General features: G+C 33.0%; 1 protein-coding gene across 8 annotated transcripts in view; it reads left to right on the forward strand.

The window, feature by feature from the left end:
* Positions 1 to 20010, forward strand: part of RhoGEF2 (Rho guanine nucleotide exchange factor 2) — a 498291-nt gene that overhangs the window by 134811 nt on the left and 343470 nt on the right. For all 8 annotated transcript variants that reach the window (XM_072519486.1, XM_072519503.1, XM_072519501.1 and 5 more), the window contains 4 exons: positions 1403 to 1615; positions 5792 to 6262; positions 11700 to 11811; positions 17802 to 17960. In XM_072519486.1, coding sequence (XP_072375587.1) covers positions 1403 to 1615; positions 5792 to 6262; positions 11700 to 11811; positions 17802 to 17960 — 955 coding nt within the window. The remainder of the gene's footprint in view (positions 1 to 1402; positions 1616 to 5791; positions 6263 to 11699; positions 11812 to 17801; positions 17961 to 20010) is intronic.

A 20010-nucleotide genomic window follows, 5' to 3' on the forward strand; every position in this document is an offset into this window, starting at 1 on the left:
AGAAGTGTATGATTCTCTCTATTTACTAGCGGAAGTTAGTTGACGATGACATACTTTTCTCCATTTGAATTTATTATTCGGTTAGTGCTTTTGAAGCATAAAATATTAGTATATATATTATTATACTAAGTGACAAAAAAAGTTAAACACCTAGATATATTTATCCGATTTTAATAATGTTTGGTATAATACTGTTCAGTGTCCTTTATTAGTAAAATGATTAAATTTTAAACTTGATAACTCTGCAGAAGCTGGTTCAATAATGTGTTGAGGATTCACGATTTCTTACACACTCATTGACACGCCTAGGCATCTATCTTATGATGTGGTCGATATCCTATTGGGGCATCTCATTCTAGGCTAATACAAGTGAGATCTGCTAAAGTCTATGGAGGGTGTTGCAAATTCAAGAGCCTGCGACCTATCACGTCCCAAACATGTTCAATTGGAGACAGATCAGGCGATTGTGGTGACCAAGGTAAATGGTTGATGTGATGTTGATTTAGGAAAGCTAACGATTCTCTGGCAACATGCAGTCTGGCATTGTCTTACTGAAAAATGGGGTATTGGATGGTCTTTAGGTATGGATTAAGATGAGGCTCCACTACTTACTGAAAATAGCACCGGGCTGTCATATTATTTCTTATGAAAATTAGTGGTAATCATAAGCAATAGGAACACATACCATAACTCCCACGGTGTGGGGAACATGCCGCTCAATTCTTTCTCTATACCAGAGTTCAGCTGTGAGAGGTAATACCCAATGTGGGCGATCGTATAAGGGAAATGATCCTTAGAAAAAAAGCCAAACTGTCGTATTCGGCGATATACCGTACGCATACCAACTATCCTTTCATGCTCTTCAAACCATTGTTTTGCGATGGCACTGGATCTGTGTCTCTTAGAGCCAGGAGTCTTAATCAGCAATGTTGTAGCGCTGTGATCCCTCTGTGACGTTCAGACCCCCTCGCTTGATGTCCTCGGTCTTTCTGAGTGCACCCTTGTTCATACTGCAGTGTACTGCGTAAGGATCTGTTGGTTCTCCTAGAAACTTCTCTTATCGATACACCTGCTTAACGCATCCCGACAATTCGACCCCTCTACGCATCCTAGGCATTTTGAGCAATCAAAAAAAGCGAAATCGGCTACACGAAATTTATTTAACTGACAAAGTAAATTCACTAAAACTGAATGCTTTTTATCACCAAACAATTTACGCTGTTACCACAAAAACTGAACAGGTAAACCTGAAAATTGTATCACTTGTTTATGGCAAGATAAGTCGATATGTAAAAAATTAATGAATTCTAATAAACATCCGTAGGTGTTTATCTTTTTTTGTCACTCAGTATATATTATTGTCTTAAACATTTTTTGTCATAATTCTCATTTAATTTTTTAGAGCCAATTGGAAGACCATGGACATTTTAAGTCATTGTCCAGACTTTGGGAACATTTGCCACATCTTGCAGTATTTATGAACTATATACTGTCAAACTCTGATCCTAACGGCCTAATGTTTTACCTTCTGACTGACCTTTATAAAGAAGGTAACGCCAAAGAGATGAGGAAGTGGGCTTTCGAAATTCATTCCTGTTTTCTGGTGCCTGGAGCGGTTAGTTATTTAGTTACTTCATATTATAAAAATAATGATAATTTATGTATTCAGCCTTTTTTCTACCTCAAAAAATCTAAGAACTATCTAAAATGAGACCTGGGTATATGAATGCCGAATGAGAAATTGTTTCATTTTCAAAAACCTATTACTATACCTGTGTTCTTAATATATAATATCTTTATAATATCATAGTTTTCTCCAATAACAAACACTGAATAAGAGTTAAATTAGAGAAGAATGATACATTGACCACTAAAACCAAAGTATCAGCTACTAACACTTTGTACAAACAACATTTAATAATTAGTTAATCATTTTTACAAACAGAATTTTGGATTAGCCGTGGGTTCATCCTTATCTCCATTATTAGCAGATATTTTATGGAGGAATTTGAACAAAACATTATGCATAAACATAAACATGATCAACAACCCACAGTATGATTGAGATGTGTAGATGATATGTTCTCCATTTGGCCTCACAGACCAGAAGCATTGAATACATTTCTGATGGACATCAATATTAAAGAAGAATCGATCAAATTCGCCATGGAAAAAAAACATCAACTCACTTCCTTTTTATGGATGTGTTAATTACAAAAGAGGATACGGGATATGCAACCAAAGTTTACAGAAACCTAACTCACACGGACAGATATGTAAATTAACACTCAAACCACAATATAATCATCAATAATGGAATCATCAAATCATTATATGATAGAGCCCACAATACCTGCTCTAATGAAAATGCATTTCAGAAAGAAAAACGTGCTAACAAAAAATTATTAGCCATTGTCATTTATAAACAAGAAATTTCAGGAGATTGAAGAAAAGAAACTACAAAACACTACAAGCAATCCAGAAACGCTCACAATAAAGGATTTAAAGATGACAACAATGCCATATGTAAAGGGCTTATCAGAAATATTCAGTAGGATAGGAAATAAGTACATCAAAATAACATTCAAAAAAACCAATACACTTAGATCTATTGTATACAAAACCAAACCAAACATATATACAAAATACAACGGAAAGATGCTCAATAGTCATGAAAAGAACAGACATGAAAAGGAGAAAAATCAAAGAAGCAGCTCTCATCCTACTAAATGAAAAAAAATATGGATCAAATCGATCAGCAGAATGTAGTAGGCTCTGGTTGTCAGTACTAAAAGAAAGAATCAGCAATAAGAATATACCAACATTAGCAGATTATTAGGATGTCAGAGACACATCGTCTACAACGAAGGTTACATCGTTCCATACATAATACATATCGACGGTTCAATTTCGAAACAAAAAAGGAGATAAAAAACAGCCAGAAAACTACAGACGTATAAACTTGTTAAATGCTACCCTAAAAGTTACAACTAAAATTTTACAAGTGCTAATAAATCAGAGGATAAGTTTAGCAGATGAACAACAGGGTTTTCGTAGTGAAAGATCGTGTACAGATGCAATACTCGTTATAAAGCAAATTACTGGGAAATCACTAGAGTATAATAGATCAGCATTTCTGTACTGATTGACCTAAAGAAAGAGTTTGACAGAGTAACAGCCGGTTTCCGAAAGGCTGATCATTATCAAAATTAGGTAATCTACTGTTAACAGTCGATTAAATGCATTTTGAGTTGCAGAAACATCGATCAAACTTCAATCACATAACACACATTAACTAATCTAACAAGCAAATAATCGATGATTAACAGCCTGTCAGAAGTAGATTGGGTTACCGAAACGCTAATTATCGTTTTATCTATGTCAAACTTCTGTCATACTAGCTTGTCAGGTAATCTGAGATTTTTGGACGATTAATCTTATAATCTTTGGTTATGTACCAATGGTTGTAAGTAAATAAAATAAAATCTTTGGTTACGTTGTAAGATACATAAACCTAAGGTGTTTTATAAAAAGCTGTTGTTTAGAAAGAACCCAAAAATATTGTTACAAAGGTTCATTTTAAGAATTTAAGATGATAAATGACAAATTGGTAAACATTAACGAACGACACAAAATTATTAGTTAGTTAGGTTATGTTTGTTGATTTTCAGAATGCAGATTACACATAAACAGGAATGATGGTAAAGTGAAACAGCAACATTACTTTCATAATTTAGAGCAAGATAAAGAACAATTCGTACAGAAATAATAAACGATTACAATCGATTCTACTGTTTCCATGTAAAATCGTATGTCAAATAATCTATAATCGGTGATCAGGTAATTTTACCATAATTTTCGTTTCGGAAACCTGTCGCTTGTTAACAATTGATCAAATTTGATACTTGATTACATGATTGGAGATTTGAATAACGTTTCGGAAATCGGCCGTAAGACTGTTCAATCACAAATTAACCCCTTAATTTGTAATCTCACATTATTCTTAACTTCTTAATCTATTATAGTTTCACCGTGTATAAGTGACATTGTGAAAATGATATCGAGTAATATTTTAATAATTAAAGTCCATTCACCTGTTAATGAATTGTCGAATAATATATTTTTTCTAATTGAACTTCCTAAGTATTGCAATGATGGCCTAGATTAAATTATAATGTAAGCAAATAGTGAAAAGTTGGTATGGTATGATAGGAAGCAATAACCTCTGTGCTTAGGTATGAAATATTTGTGAGATTATAAATTGGGGATTTGAGCTCATGTGAGTGCAGTCTACTACAGTCAATCATAAGTAGTTACCTAACGAACATCATATTGTGTAATTACCAGTAGCTGTCAATAAATCAACACTTTTACTCCACAACTTCAACCTTTTATTATACCTATCATCGTCGATCGACAAGAAGCGGACAAAGGGGCATTTACAAACCGATTCGAACCTCATAACTACGTTCGAAACTTTTCAAAGACTCAAAGACGTAATTCATCTTCTTTATAATAGAGAAGTTCCCCTAAATATTATAATAACTATCGAAAACATTTACCAAAACAACAAAATGGAAGTCAGAAGAGATGGACAACTTACAGAACCTAGAGAAATAGGAAGCGGAATAAGACAAGGGGATTCATTGAGCCTCATGCTCTTCAAATTAATCATGGATGAAATCATCATAAGTGTTAACAAAGGCAGAGGATACAGAATGGGAAACAAAGAGGTAAAAATACTCTGTTACGCAGACGACGCAATATTGATAGCCCAAGATAAAGATAATCTTTAAAGACTGGTGCACAGATTTAACATAAGAGCAAAAGAATTTAATATGACAATCTCATCTCAGAAAACTAAAACAATGGTAGTCAGTAAAGAACCAACCAGATGTAAAATAGAAATTGATGGCATCAGTATTGAACAAGTAATGGAAATAAAATAGCTGGGATTTACACTGTTTAGCAATGGAGACCTGGATAAGGAAGTGAGAGATCAACTACAAACAGCAAATAGACTGGCAAGATGCCTTAATAACTAAATGGAGAAACAGACACATTAACACTGAGATGAAGTCAAGAATTTATAAAGCCAGTGTAAGACCAATAATGACATATGCCTCAGAAACAAGACCCGACACAGACGCAATGCAAAGGCCACTGGAAACGGCAGAGATGAGAGTACTGAGAAGAATTACAGGAAATACGCTGAGAGATCCAAAGAGAAGTGAAGACATTAGAAGAAAATGTAACATAGAGTGTATAAATGAATGAAAACAAAATAGAAAAAAAGAATGGAATAGCCACATAAGCAGAATGGAGGAGACCCGTGTCGTCAAAATAGCAAGAGATAAGTCACCAATCGGCTAAAGAAGTATCGGACGACCGCGCAAAAGATGGAGTGACAACCTTCCATAGAGTTATTAATCCGCCAATGAACAAGCAGGATTGCTTATAAAGAGGAAGAAGAAGAAGAAATTTCGAAACTTTATAAGTCAACAACTGACCATGTTTGGGTTGAAAATATTGTTTGGAATGTTCTGGCAAAAACCCTTACAGGACTTAGAACCATCGATATACAACACACAATACATAAATATATAATACATAAACACATAATACATAAACAGGAAGGTAAGAATACCACCCACAGAATTTTTAACTAAAAACATGGCATTACAATCAATTGTGGCTTGATCCTATCAAAATATAATATTTAACTTAAACTATTTTAGTTTCATTATAAAAATATAATAATCTTTTGATATTTACTTTTCTTATTTTTTAGCCTCTCAGATTGGGCAACGTAGACGAAAATATCGCACGCGAAATCGACGAAGTGCTTACGAGAGAATTCGACAAAGAAGAAATTCTTCGGAAAATCTTCTGGAAAGCACGATCTCGAGCCAAAGAGGAATTAACCAAACAATTAGCTGACTTTCAACAAAAAAGAACCGCAGGTTTAGGCACCATCTACGGTCCCACCGACCAAGCCCTCGCCGAAGTTTACTACGATAAAACGAAGGAAATTAAATTGTATGAAAATTTATTTTTGGAAAAGCTGGATCCCTATTTGGAGGAGATCGAGAAAGATTGTTATGATACCAGGAGGTATTATATGGCTGCTGCCCTAACGACTGTGCTTAGTAGAATATTTCAAATACGTCCACCGGCTGCCCATGCCTTAGATAGGTGCCCTACTTTTGTTAATAAAGAAAAGTCGTTTAGGACGAAGTTTATTGGAAAATATTCTAGAAAGGTAAGAATATTTATATCGTTTAAAGATATTTATACATAGATGGTGACTTTACACAGAACAGTAATAAATTCAATAAAAGTGTACTAAAATGTTTTATATAAGTTGATTTTTATTTAGTTTGTCACAGTTTAAGAGGTTTTTTATTTGTACTCCTAGAGATTCCTAAAGGATGTACCACCAACTCTTTTTTTCGAAATGACATGCTACGTATTGTACCCGCTCGTTGAAAAGACAATTTTAATACTATTACATCGCACTAACTTAAAAGTTACGAGAAGTATGCATGCTAGAGATATCCCTAGAGGAAGGTCTGTTAAAATCGAATGAAAATACTCAATTATATGTACTGAATTTTTAACCTTCGGCCAGGCGCGCCCTAAATAATTACATCATCAGGCGCGCCGCATCAATTTGCTGCCATGTAGTTTCTTATTGTTTTCGACACTTTTAATTATTGATTAACTGTATCGTTATTTATTTTGTCAAAAAATAAGAACGCTTTATTAATTTAACTAATTTTAATAAATTGTACAGAAAAAACTTTTAATTTATTTGATCATTACAATGAATACATACAATATTAGATTTAGAATGTCTTTTACAAGTGAATGCACTACATTGTGTACATTTCATAGAGGTATACGACTTGATTTTTTCACTGTAACAATTGCAGCATCTACCACGTTTAGCAGGATTTTCGTCTTCTTGATGGGGTACTGGTTGCTTCGGAAACATCCTGGACAGGAACTCGGTTATATCACGTGGAAGTGTTTTAATTTGTGATCGTGTATGAAGGTGTTCTTTCATCAAGTTCATTGCAAGGTTTTTGAGAAAATGTCTCCTTTTGAGTGATTTTCCAGAATTTGCAGCGGAATGTAGAACAAAAGCATTTATGCCTCCAATATTCATTAAATTATAGAATATAACACACGGCCATCTTTTAGTAATTCGTGAAACACTGTATGATGAACATAATTTATCTATAGTATCAACTCCTCCTTTTGTTTTATTGTAATCTAAAATCAACTGTGGTTTCTTAGTATCCATGTAAACTGTACTTTCGTTGTGCATAGACGATAATAATATGACTGACTTACTTTTACGCGGCACGTAAGAGGTAATCATATATCATATAATCTTTTTGAAATCCAAATATGCTAGATTGAACTGCCCTTGTATGTGGAAGAAATTCTTGAGGAATTTCTCTTTTGTTTTTCTTCAGCGTCCCAAGCAATAAAAATTATCTGTTGTTATGTTTCTTCCTGTCATTTCTACGGACACTATTAGACGTTTTACGACGTCAAAGGCCGAATTTGATACGTCGTATGGGCCACTTGACTGTTTACCGCAATATATCTCTAAATTGGCGGTATAAAATGTTTGAGCATCACATAACGCGTACATTTTTATCCCGTACTTAGCAGGTTTGTTGGGTATATATTGTATCCAGCTACACCTACCTCTAAAGGGATGGAGCATTTCATCAATTGTTGTATACTCTGACAAATTGTATGAGTTTTGACAATTTTTTATAAATCTGTCAAAAAACGATCTAATGGCCGACAGCTTGTCTATTTTACATCTATCACTCCTTGTATGTTTATCATCAAATCTCAATGAACGTACAATAAATAGGAAACATTTGTAGCTCATTACTGCTCGAACAATATCAATCCCTGTGCCATCTTTTTCCCAAAGTCCCATCACATTTGTGTGATTGCCGTGCTTTATGCCAATCAAATAGAGGAGTCCAAAAAAGGCCAATAACTCACTCCTGTCCACATTCCTGCAATCTCTATCTCTCAAATATGGCGTTTTATCTCTCTAGTTCATTTATATATAAATTGGTAAAAATTACAATTTCATCAACCATATCAATATTGGTAATAGTAAAAAACGCATCAATTTCTGTTTTTATTTGACGTGCAGTTCCTTTTAATCCCGCTGGTACTCTCATTATATTTTGTTGCTTTGTCTTAGATGTGGCAAAAGAAGTTTTATACCACTTACTTGTTTTATCCTTGCCAATGAATGTATCTTCAACGTTTTCGTAAAACACTTCCTCCTCATCTGACATATCTTGCTCTGAACATGTATCGTTGTGGTTCTCCTCAATTTGTTGTTCATCCAAATCACTATCACTTTCCAATATTTCATCTGTTTCATCTTCAATATCTGTCATATTATTTAGAATTTCCTCTAATTGTACTTGGGTTAACACTTCCTTTGGATTTTTACGAGACATGGCGTAATCTAAAATTATAAAATATGTTATATACTTACCAATAAAATTTCAATTTCTCGAAAAAAATATATATTAGTTACTTCAAAAAAAAATTGCGCGAATTTCACTACCAGGCGCCTTGCAGCAATTGTCTGCCTCGATGTACTATGCACAATAAAGTACGATAACTAACTAATTGGATTTGGATTTCACAAGACGATGATGGGTACCGACTAAGGATTAACCGATAAGGGAATTTTAAAAATATCACGTACATAGCGTATCCCGTTAACACTTTACCTGGAAATATTGAGTTTACGCAGCAAATTACTGCGGCGCGCCCGGCTGAAGGTTAAACAAAATCTCGTTACTGCAGCCAAGGACAGTTGCTTGTGAGAATTATATGAATCACAAATCTGTCTTGAAAATAATAAATTATGTAGACAAATTTTTACAGACTTTACACATTAACCCTAAATAATGTAGTCAATCCAACTGCTAAACATATCATCTACTGAAATTAACGAAGATCCCTAAACAACCCAAACCAAAAAAAAATCCAAAACTTCTTCCAAAACCTCCTGCGAAGATGTCATTCACTCTTTAGAAACCACCAAAGACAAAATTGAAAATGGATCACCTCCATTTGTACTAAATTTCAATGAAATATGTTGATTTTCTGGAAAACATTTTACACTCTCATAACCCTGAATTAATTTCAACAGATTACTTCAATGAACCAGATGAACTAATTAAGATCCTAAATTTTGTTCATTGATATACAGAAAATTCTATATTAAAAAATAATATTACCAGGCTAAAGAAAAAAATAAACCCCAACCCTTTTTCAGCAGATGAAACAGAAACAGACCAATTTCTTTATAGTTCAATGGAACATAAATGGGTTTTATACCCATTATGAATACTTACAACTCATAATTCGCGAACTTTCTCCTGTAATTCTTTGTCTCCAAGAAACCCACTTTAAACAAACCAACATAGATTTAAAAATTATTTAATGTTTAAAAATAAATAAAATCGCCGAGCCAGATAGTGATGAAGTAGCGGTCTCTATTACTTATCATAAGAATATTAACATATGTAACATATACTTACCACACCCTAGTGATCTAGATATACACGAATTAAATAATCTTATTGTTTAAATTCCACATCCTAAATTAATTTTAGAGGATATGAACTGCCATCACCCTGCATGAAGAAGTCACAAAACTGATAAAAACGGTAACTTAATGAAAAACCTAATTGATTGTTCTGATTTATTGTTACTTAATACAGGGGATCCAACTAGGTTCAATTCTTATAACGGCTCATTTTCCGCTATCGATATATCCTTATGCAGTCAATCACTATCAACTACATTGTCATGGAACACTTTCAAGTCGTTATATAATAGTGATCACTTTCAAATTTCTATAACATTAGATCACATTCACCCCCTACATTTCCCAATCTATCAGTCCTGTAAATTAAAAAATGCATATTAAATGCTCTTATGAATCCTATATCCATAAAAACTTAAAAAATTTCCATTTAAGCAATGATATAAACTAGAGATTACCTCTTTAAATAATATTATCTTGCCTAAACATAACTTTAATAAAATTTAATAAACATAATAGAGATGACAACTTACTTAACTTTAAAAAATTACTAGGTGCCTTTCGGATCTTCATCCGTCCAACAGCGTCGCCAAGTTCCAACTCAGTAAGAGGTTCCTCCTCTACGAAACCGGTAACCCTTTCACGCCTATCCTCCACCTGAGGAAAGAGCTCCCGTATTAAACGGAGCTAATCGCACAGTAATAAATCCTAACTGTAAGCCAGATGCTCCAAAACTTCGTACACTCAAGCAGGTTTTGAACTGTATGAGCCACATGAAGTCGAGCATTGTCATGCAAAGAATCACAAAACTTTGTGAGCTTTCCGGGACGACTATTCTGGAGGCTGACATGTAAGCGTTTTAAGGTATCTGAATAGAGCTCACCGTTAATGTAAGATCCGGATAGGAGCTCACACTGTTTTAGAGTTAGGGACAATGGTGAAAACAAGCCATTTATCTAGTTTGATCTCAGTCCTGTATATGACGGAAAAAAAATAATTTTAGAAGTGTGAAATTCACAGTGTATTTTGCGGTTTCAACAGTATGTTTCAACTTAGTCGATTGTTATTTCTTGAGACTCCTCCTTCCTCGTTTTGTTAAAATTATCTGGTCTTTACTTAAAGAAAGTTATGGCATGTATCGTACCCAATGATGTAGTTTTTTTAGTAGCCAATAATTACCCTATCCTAATCGTCAATAATCAGGAGCGTCGCTTAATTTTTGTTCCTATTACTTCTTTAATTCTCTTGTACACATTGTGATTGTCTTATTTTTGTTGGAACTCTTCCATTTCCTAGTATCTTTCGGTAATTCAGGTTTCCATCCATTTCATATAGTATGAATTGAACTATTACCTTGGAAGCTGGGCTCATCATGGGTATGACAATGTTCTTCCAAGTAAACAAACTCTAGTTTTTCTTAATATCACTGGGCCATAGTCGTGTGGTTTCATCAATCCTTTAAAAACATAGGTTTCAAGTATAAAAACCAGAAAATGTGAATTAAAAAGGTTATTAACTAAAAACGCTTGCTATAAGACACATGGCCTTGAGGGGGAGTGTATATCTCCAGCGAGTTTTTGACATATCTCAATATAACTCATATTTTTTCGAAATTAATAGAATTTGATTTTGGAATTATCGGCTCAAATTTTATTTATCCTCTATTTTATTGAATATTATATTAAAATATATTAAACTTACAAATACTAATCAAACTTAACTACTACCTCTCCGTCTGTCGACGGAAATGAATATTATTAGAAAAATTAATATCAAACTTACCTCGTTTCTGGGTCGAACCACGTCGAATTTTTGTACACCGAGCTTTCGACTGACTCTGTAAAGTCTTTATGAGTCTCTGTAAGTCTTGTGGGGTCTCAGTCTCTTGAACCCCCATATCATTTTACTTGTACACTGTTTATTTCGATTTACATACGTGATAAGTTATTTGTAAGCGAAAATAATATTCTTTTGTTGTAAATTTTTAAATTATTTCCATTGTTGTATTTCCTAGTAATAATTTTCCTATATACTTAAGACATTTTTTCAATTATATCTCTAGAATTGATCAATATGTTTTTTTTTTCAGCTAAATATTATGGGCCATCAATTTGTAGCGCAACAATACTATACTGTGATATTTTGTAGCAACTGCCAACAAATATTATATGGAATTGGACCACAAGGATACCAGTGCTCAGGTAAATTATATTTAACGTAAATAGGTTGTAATCTGCTATACAAAGAAGTGTTAAAAATATGGCACGTATTGTTTTGACAGTCAGAACAACTGTCATAGTCATGGTAGATCTGGGCAACGCCATTTGTGAATCCTTCAGACACTTACACCTCCTAAGGCAGGTCCATTGTATCACCCCTATCATACAGACTAGGCCCATAAGGACCTGGTCTTCGGAATTTCTGCGACCCAGGCTACTCCGGGCTCCCTTGGGAAATTGTTTTATTTAGAGGAAAATGTTACATCAGCTGGTTACCAATAATTGTTTCCAGGTTTCTACATTGCGATTACACATATTGCTTGGTATAGTTTACATTTTCCAATGTACATTCGCTTTGCATCACATGGTATATTAGGAGGTAGAATTCGTACATTGTTTTTAAATTTTCTCTATTTACACCAACTTTCGAAAGACACGATTCATTCGTCTATTTTTATAATTAGCATGGGACGTTCACTACAGCACATGATGTTTGCTGTTCTCTTCTTCTACTCTTATAAAGTCTTATGACTTAATTACGAGGAAATTAAAAACTAAGTGAATAACTGAATACTCGTATACTAAAATAATCAACACAATAGATTCTAATACAGTACAATTATACGCTTGTCAGCTCTGCACGTGTATCATCATACAATTTATATGCATTAAATCAAAACGTTTAAGTTAACCTATGTTGTCAATGTAAGAATTAGGAAACGGCAAATATTCCGGTAAACGTTTTTCAAATTTATATGTAATTTATGGAATTTTTATAACTTGGTATAGGTATACGAATGTCAATTTCGAATTTTCGTAAACATTTAAAAAATCCAAAAAAAGTCTATGACGAGGAATATTTAAATCAGGATATGGTTATCACGGTCTCTGCTGAGTGGGTTAATATATTTTATGGACATTTAGAATTAACTTTAAATTTTTAATTTAGCGTTAACTATGATTATTATAAACCTGCACTCCTTTATAAGAAGCCTTTGCAGACATGACATTTCAAGGCAAATTCGTCACCCAGAGAAACTTAGCAATATAAAGGACAATTTCTGTTCTTTCTAATATTTTTACTATGTTATAAAGAAGCGAAGGACCCTTTCACTTTTCTTATGTAAGAATAGTTTTAGTTAAATTGGCTGAAACTTTCCTGAGAGGTAGCTTTGGTTATGCTGATCAAAAGTTATCATTGCACCAAGACTCAGAGATCATTTGTTTTTGAGTTATAGAGGGTGTCAAATTGTCGGTTTTTAGTCATTTTGAATAATACATATTTGTAAAATATACAGAGTTATAGTAAATACGTGTAACTAACTTCAGGGAGTGATTCCGCATGAAAAATAATGACAGTTTGCTATATAAACGTATGATCGCAAATGCTTCCTTTTTCGAGATATGGGGTGTTAAAATTGTTTTACAAACTAACGATTTATTTATTGCCCTGAAAATGGTTGAAAAAAAAAGAAAAAAGTAGTACGCCACTGAGAGTGTTCAAATTAATAATCATTTTTGAATTCTTCGTTTAATTTGTGACAAAAATCTTTTTTCTTTGTTTATTTCATGAGGTATACAAAAAAATAAAACACTTTAATGCCTATTTTTCATGGCTTTAATACATTCTCAAGAACTATCATACTAACAAAACCAAAAAAGTAACAAAATTTTAAATAGACGCAAAGCTACTAAAAATGTTTAAAATGACACAAGATGTAGCGATGGGTAGCTCTTTCGAGGCGACAGACGCAGTAAAACACAGGTTGAAATAAAAAAATAAATCTATTAATTTAGCATATATACAATAAATAAAATAAAATGAATTCTACGCCGTATATACAATAAATAAAAATGAAATGAATTCTACGTCTCCGTCTGGGTCCCGCGATGAATGAACTCCCCGGCGAACGTCTATAAAAGAAAAGAAATTAATTATTAATAAAGAAATGAAATAGGTGAAGTCGATCATACGCAAACTTATGCTCGCTTCCGCTTCAATTCAGCGGGAGCTCCAAACGCACTCGCAAATAAAATATTCGGCTGTGCAGACCCACGGTAATGTTCAATACACAATACCGATGGGTTCCGCTTGGTTAAGAACAGAGTACGATCCTCAATACGGAAATCTCTCTGTCCGGGTTGGCTCGCAGGTTCACTACACCGGCGAGTCAGGGAGCCTAGAGCGCTAGCTACAAGACTGTCTAATTCCGCTACTCACACGCCTTAAATAGCCGTTTTGAATCCCACTTCGTCGTCTCGTTGTAGAAGTGGATGCGCAAATATTGACACTCCCACGGTTCGAACTGTTAAACGATCAGAACATCGTTACAACTTTAGCCTCATTGGTTGTCGTAGTCGTGCAAATAGTTCTGGTATATTTCTTATTTACTTATGTAAAAGTGGTTTCAGTTAAATTGGCTTAAACTTTGCAGAGATGTAAATTCGGTCATGCTGATCAAAAATTTTTATTGTCAAAAGACTCAGAATCAATTATTGTTTTTGAATTGTTTTGAACAAAGATGGCAAGAACTATTTATTAATTTTTTAGAACGTGAGCTCCTAACATCAGCAATGAGTGTTTTGTCAAAGGTAAAAACCCTACTTTAACACAAAGCACCATACCAGTTGAGAAGATAACATTGAATCTGGAATTTGTGAGTTACCGCCGAAATAGTGCAGACAGAATAGAAATATGTATGGCAATATATATATTTATAAAAGAGGGTAATCAAGGATCCAAATGCTGACAAGAACATTTTAATTTTACCTAAGATCGTATTAAAAACCGAAGGTTATGCCATAAAAATAAAAGACCTACAGGAAACTTACAAGATATTTAAACTTAACCACAATGGAACTTTTCTGATAAAAAAACTAATCAACTTATCCAAACTACTTTTTTGACAAACTAAAACTCAATGGAAAACTTGACAGAGTGTATTACCGAAAACCATTTCTCGCAGATCAAAAGCCAGTAAACAAAAAATGTATAACACCATAATTATAACTCTGAAATTTATGCATTGTAACTTTGAAAGTGAACTCTGGCAAATAAAAACTTCTTCTTCTTAAAGTGCCCTCTCCTCAATGGAGGTTGGCTACTACAATTTTAAAATCTTCTCTATCTTCCGCTGTTCTTATTAGCTGTTCAAAATTTAGCCCTGTCCATTGTCGGATGTTTCTGAGCCACGATAGTCTTTTCCTTCCTAGGTCTCTCTTTCCCTCGATTTTTCCTTTCACTATAAGTTGGGCATATTGGTACTTATTATTTCTCAGTATGTGGCCTAGGTATGATGTTTTTCTAACTTTTACTGTGTTAAAAAGTTCTCTTTCCTTGCCTATTCTATGCAGCACTTCTTCGTTTGAGGTATGCGATGTCCATGAAATTTTGAGCATTCTCCGGTAGGTCCACATTTCAAAGGCCTCCAATTTATTTACGGTTGATGTTTTTAGGGTCCACGTTTCAACTGCATATAGAAGAGTCGACCAAACGTAGCATTTTGATAAACGTAGTCGAATTTCGAGTTTTATTCGAGAATCACAAAGCAGTTTTTTTATTTTTTCGAAAGATTTTCTGGCCTGTTCTATTCTCGATCTTATTTCTAGATCAGGATTTAGGCTGCTATCGATCCAACATCCCAGCCAAATAAAAACTAGAACAGAGCAAATGTTAGCCACAGTAATGGACTTTTGGCGAAGGTCCGCAAGAGAGATCGAATAATACATCACTGTATCACAGAAATAATGAAAGTAGGTCAAACAATTGTAGACGGCATTAGGACAAAACAACTTATATGGTACGGCCATGTACTGAGGATGACAGAAGATAGAAGAAGCTGCAGCGGACGCGTGGAGAGATAGAGATAGATGTCGAGTGGGTATCGAAAAACGCCGTAGAACCTTGTAAAGCAGTTCATACATATTCGAGAAACACCATCAGTGATCAAACTAGAGAGTTACTGTAGATACTATTTGCCTTAGTAGCAGACGAAATGTCAGGAGTAAATAATTCCAGACCACAGTCTGTAAATCCAAAAAACAATCTTCCATCTGTTTTAATATTGGACCTAATTTTTAACAACATTTATAAAATCAATGGCATAGGAGTGTGTATGATATTAATCAGTGCATGATGTGATGACTTCAGTATGAGTTATTGATAAAAGGCTTAGAATACGCTTTTAAAATAGTGATAGACTTAATATTTTTTCTTTTGCTAAAAAGTATATCTTTTTGTTGTACATACATTGTTTTTGAAACCTACTAAAAGTATTCATGGTACAGCACTGGAAATTACTATATAGTAAATATTTTTATTGTACAAGTTTTTACAAAAATTGATAAAAACATTCACTTATTAACAGTCGTTTGATTTTATTTTATTTGAAATAATTTATAGTTACGGAAATGGTTTCATTGTTCTCAATGGTCCCATAAAACGAAAGTTTAAGATTTTGAGTGTTAAGTGTTTTCTATCAGAGACACATCAGGGTGCAAAATTTGTGACGTACCTACTAGATTTTTAATAGGTCAGTTAAATGACTTGAATATGAGGTATACTATATATAGTAAGTTTTTAATGAAGGATTGGGAAATAAATATTAATATATGCTAATTAATAAATTACTTATCACTTCATGATCCATATATTTATACATTTCATGAATTATAATAATAGCTATTTTAATCTGTTTTTTAAAATGTATTTTAATCTATTTTCTGTGTTGGTTGATGATTTTTCATTTCCAAATAAATGGGTGGTTTTTCACCAAAGTTATTGTCCGTTTTATCTTATGCCACAATATCTCAATAACATTAAAGTCTGGACTGTTCAAAGGCCATGAGAGAACTTTAATATTATTGTCTTCAAGCCATTTTGTAGTTGTTGTAGCTGTATGGCATGCAGCACCGTCCTGCTGGAATATAAAATTCAAGTCCGGGTAGAGGTCGTGAGCACTTGGTACAAGACTATTTTTAGAAATTTCTTGATAATTTGCTGCGTTAATTGTGCCTTCCACCACCTCATATCTTCCTAGACCTGCTGATGACATGCACCCACAAACTTTGGGAAACTTCACAGTTATATTGAGGCAATCTTTATAGAATGCTTCATTTTTACTTCTGATAACCCGTTTTCGAGAGTCTATCACGCAAACATCAAATTTCGATTAGTCACTGAATATGACTCTGGACAAGTCATCGACGGTCCATGAAATCTTCGATCTTGCCCAATTGAAGCAGTTTGTTTTTTTGCTTCTCTGTTAGCAGAGGTTTTTCTTTCGCCTAAAACACTACTAGTAATAAACAAATTACGCATTCAAACAAATGCTAGTTTAAAAGTTGTTGATATCCAGTCGTTAGTTTCCAGCTTATGGTAGCATATTCTTAGGTATATTAATTATGATAATTTATCTGGACATGTATATACTACTGTGTTTAATTGTGTTTGTATTTGGTATTGTTTCCTCATCATATGCGAGTAAAGATATCACATGTGTTTTGTATACTATTTGATCGATGTTACTGTTGGTTTATTTGGAATGATATTTCTTTGCTTTATTTACTTCTTTACTGATTACCAGTTATATCGCCATAGTCCAAATTATCTTCGGGACCTCTGATTCAGAGGAGCAATACTTTCAGGTATGGTTTTTAGCCATCTTCTTTTCTGCTGTTCTGTTTCTGCTTCATACCTAGTTCAACTAGAAACAACAAACTTACTTGTAAATTATGACAGCTAAATATTGTGTCTTCTAAACCATTAAAAAAGTGGACTGGAAATATAGTATTCCCGCATGTGTTCAGAGCTTTAGAGCCTAATCTAAAAAAGGCGTGTAAATGAAGTAATATTTTGCTTTGATGAAAATTATCAAGAATTAAGTACCCCTATCTTGGATTACTTATTCAGATTTATAAACTTTTATTAAATTATGTAAAACTTAAAATTTTAAGTATTTTTTTCCTTTCAGCTTGCCTTATAAACCTACATAGGCATTGCGTTCGACAGTTTGAAGATAGTTGTCCTGGACCAATAACTAAGAAAGATAGAAGCATAATGAAGTTAATAGGAATGCGACACGACACTAATGAACATACTAGGATGAAGAAGAATTCCCAGTTTCTCCAAAGTAAGTTCTAATCATTTATACCGTTAGGGAATAAAGAAATGCGCTTTGGTTGGCAAAACAGTTATAGTCTTTTTAATATGATTTTAATGTGATGCCACAGTAATTTTTTAAACTGTTTTGGATTAATTGTATATAATAGTAGACCAATTTGTAACTATTGTAGTGTAAATTCAGAAAATTTCCAGCTGTCATGATCATTTCTTATCATTCATTTTTGTATCTAATTTTTCAATTTTTCTCCTATGTTGGTTACAAATAATTTTTATCTCAATTTTTTAAACCTTAAACAATTTTGTACTCATAAAAATTAACAGAAGTCTTCAATTTTTTGTCCAAATCCCATTTCATCAACTTTCATACAGTGTGATTTCTTATTTTTCGTCTTTATTTATCATCAAAACATCCTATAAAGGTCGGCGTAGTTTCATGAATTGTATATTGGCACATATCCTTCTCCTCATGTGATTTTCTTTCTCTATATTTTCTCCCTGGCTTTTACGATCACTCTTTTTTGACATTGGCTGTACAAGGCTGACATTATAGCTGTATCGGATCTTTGTTGAAATTGTAATATTATCTAATATTTTGGGATTTACTGTCTGTATCGCTCAGACTATTGTTTTTTATTTTCTTTTCATTTTATCGCAGATCTTTGCTAAAAATTGATTTCCATTCATCATAAGTCTATAAGAATTGAAGAGGTGAGTGCATGAAGGAGTTATAGTCCAGGGTAATAAGGTTTTTGTCGTGACACTCAAAAAGCAAGGATACCGAAAGGTTTTTTTATGTAAAATGCTTATACAAACAAATTTTAACCATTTCCGGCGTGAGATTTATTGATAATTTGTAATTATAAACAAATTACAAATAAACAAAGGTTTATTGGCATAACCATCTTTTAGAATATGCAAAAAACTTCAAAATGTCGATTTGCTAAAAATTATATACTTATTTGTTGTTTAGATAAATTCAAAAAAGAGCAAAATTTCGAAAAAATTAATTTTTTTGTAACTATTGCAAAAATTGCTCTAAGACTTTAAAAGTTTCCTTAAAGTTAGGCATTGTAATGCTTAATACGTGATAAAAATTTCAAAATTTCTTAAATTGTTTAAATTTTATTCTATTTCTTTATCCCAGAACGTTGTTTTTTTGCTGTAACATAAGTCAGAAAAAAATGTAGTTGAACAACTTTTCGGTTACCAAATGAAATAGTAAATCTGCTTCTTTAAAAAGAGTGAAATAAAAATTAATAAAAAAAAATTATTATCAAAAAACAATTTTACAAAAATGTGCTAATTTTTTACTTGTAAACAAATTGAATAACTTTTTTGGTATTGTTCGTAAAATAATTTTTTTACATATTTTAAAATCGTGTATTTTTTTACGAATACAAAAAGTTGCCAATTTTTTTTTAAATTCACTGCTTAATTTACGTCACTTTAATTTTGAATATTCAAGGTTTACGTAAAAAAATGTTGGCTCAGTTTACACTTCAGAAGAGTCGTCGGTAGAGCTTTAAAATTGAAGTACAGCTGACCTCTTTAATGAAGTACGAAAGTTGAAGAAAATTGAATTTCAAAGTTCAAAGTCGGTATACATAAAAATGTATTTTCTCGGATTCCAATCGAGCAATTTTCTTCATTGTAACTCGAGTAGAGACATCTAAAAAACGTATGATGACTAAAACATCTCAAAGATGGTTTAGTTTTGTTATAAATAAATTTATTTATACTCCAGTTGTCAAAGACGAAAATGCCACTGACCCTCTTAATATCGTATGAACAAGCTGAATTTTGCTGAGAATTTTTGGACACAAAAAATCTGCAAAAAAGTTTACTACTCCTAGCCCCTCTCTTATTTCTCCCTAAAACCATCTCTACTCGTAGGAAGGAAACGAAAAAAGTCGTAGAAAAAAATATTTCCAGTAAAAAACGTAGCTCAGATAATTTTGAACAAAAATGTCAATTAGCACTTTTTGTGTAAAATGTTCTCTCAGAAACTCATGGATTTTGAATGTCAACTACACACGCGAATCAATTTTAAATAAAAT

Source organism: Diabrotica undecimpunctata, chromosome 1 (genome assembly GCF_040954645.1).
Source record: "Diabrotica undecimpunctata isolate CICGRU chromosome 1, icDiaUnde3, whole genome shotgun sequence".
Lineage (NCBI taxonomy): Eukaryota > Metazoa > Arthropoda > Insecta > Coleoptera > Chrysomelidae > Diabrotica > Diabrotica undecimpunctata.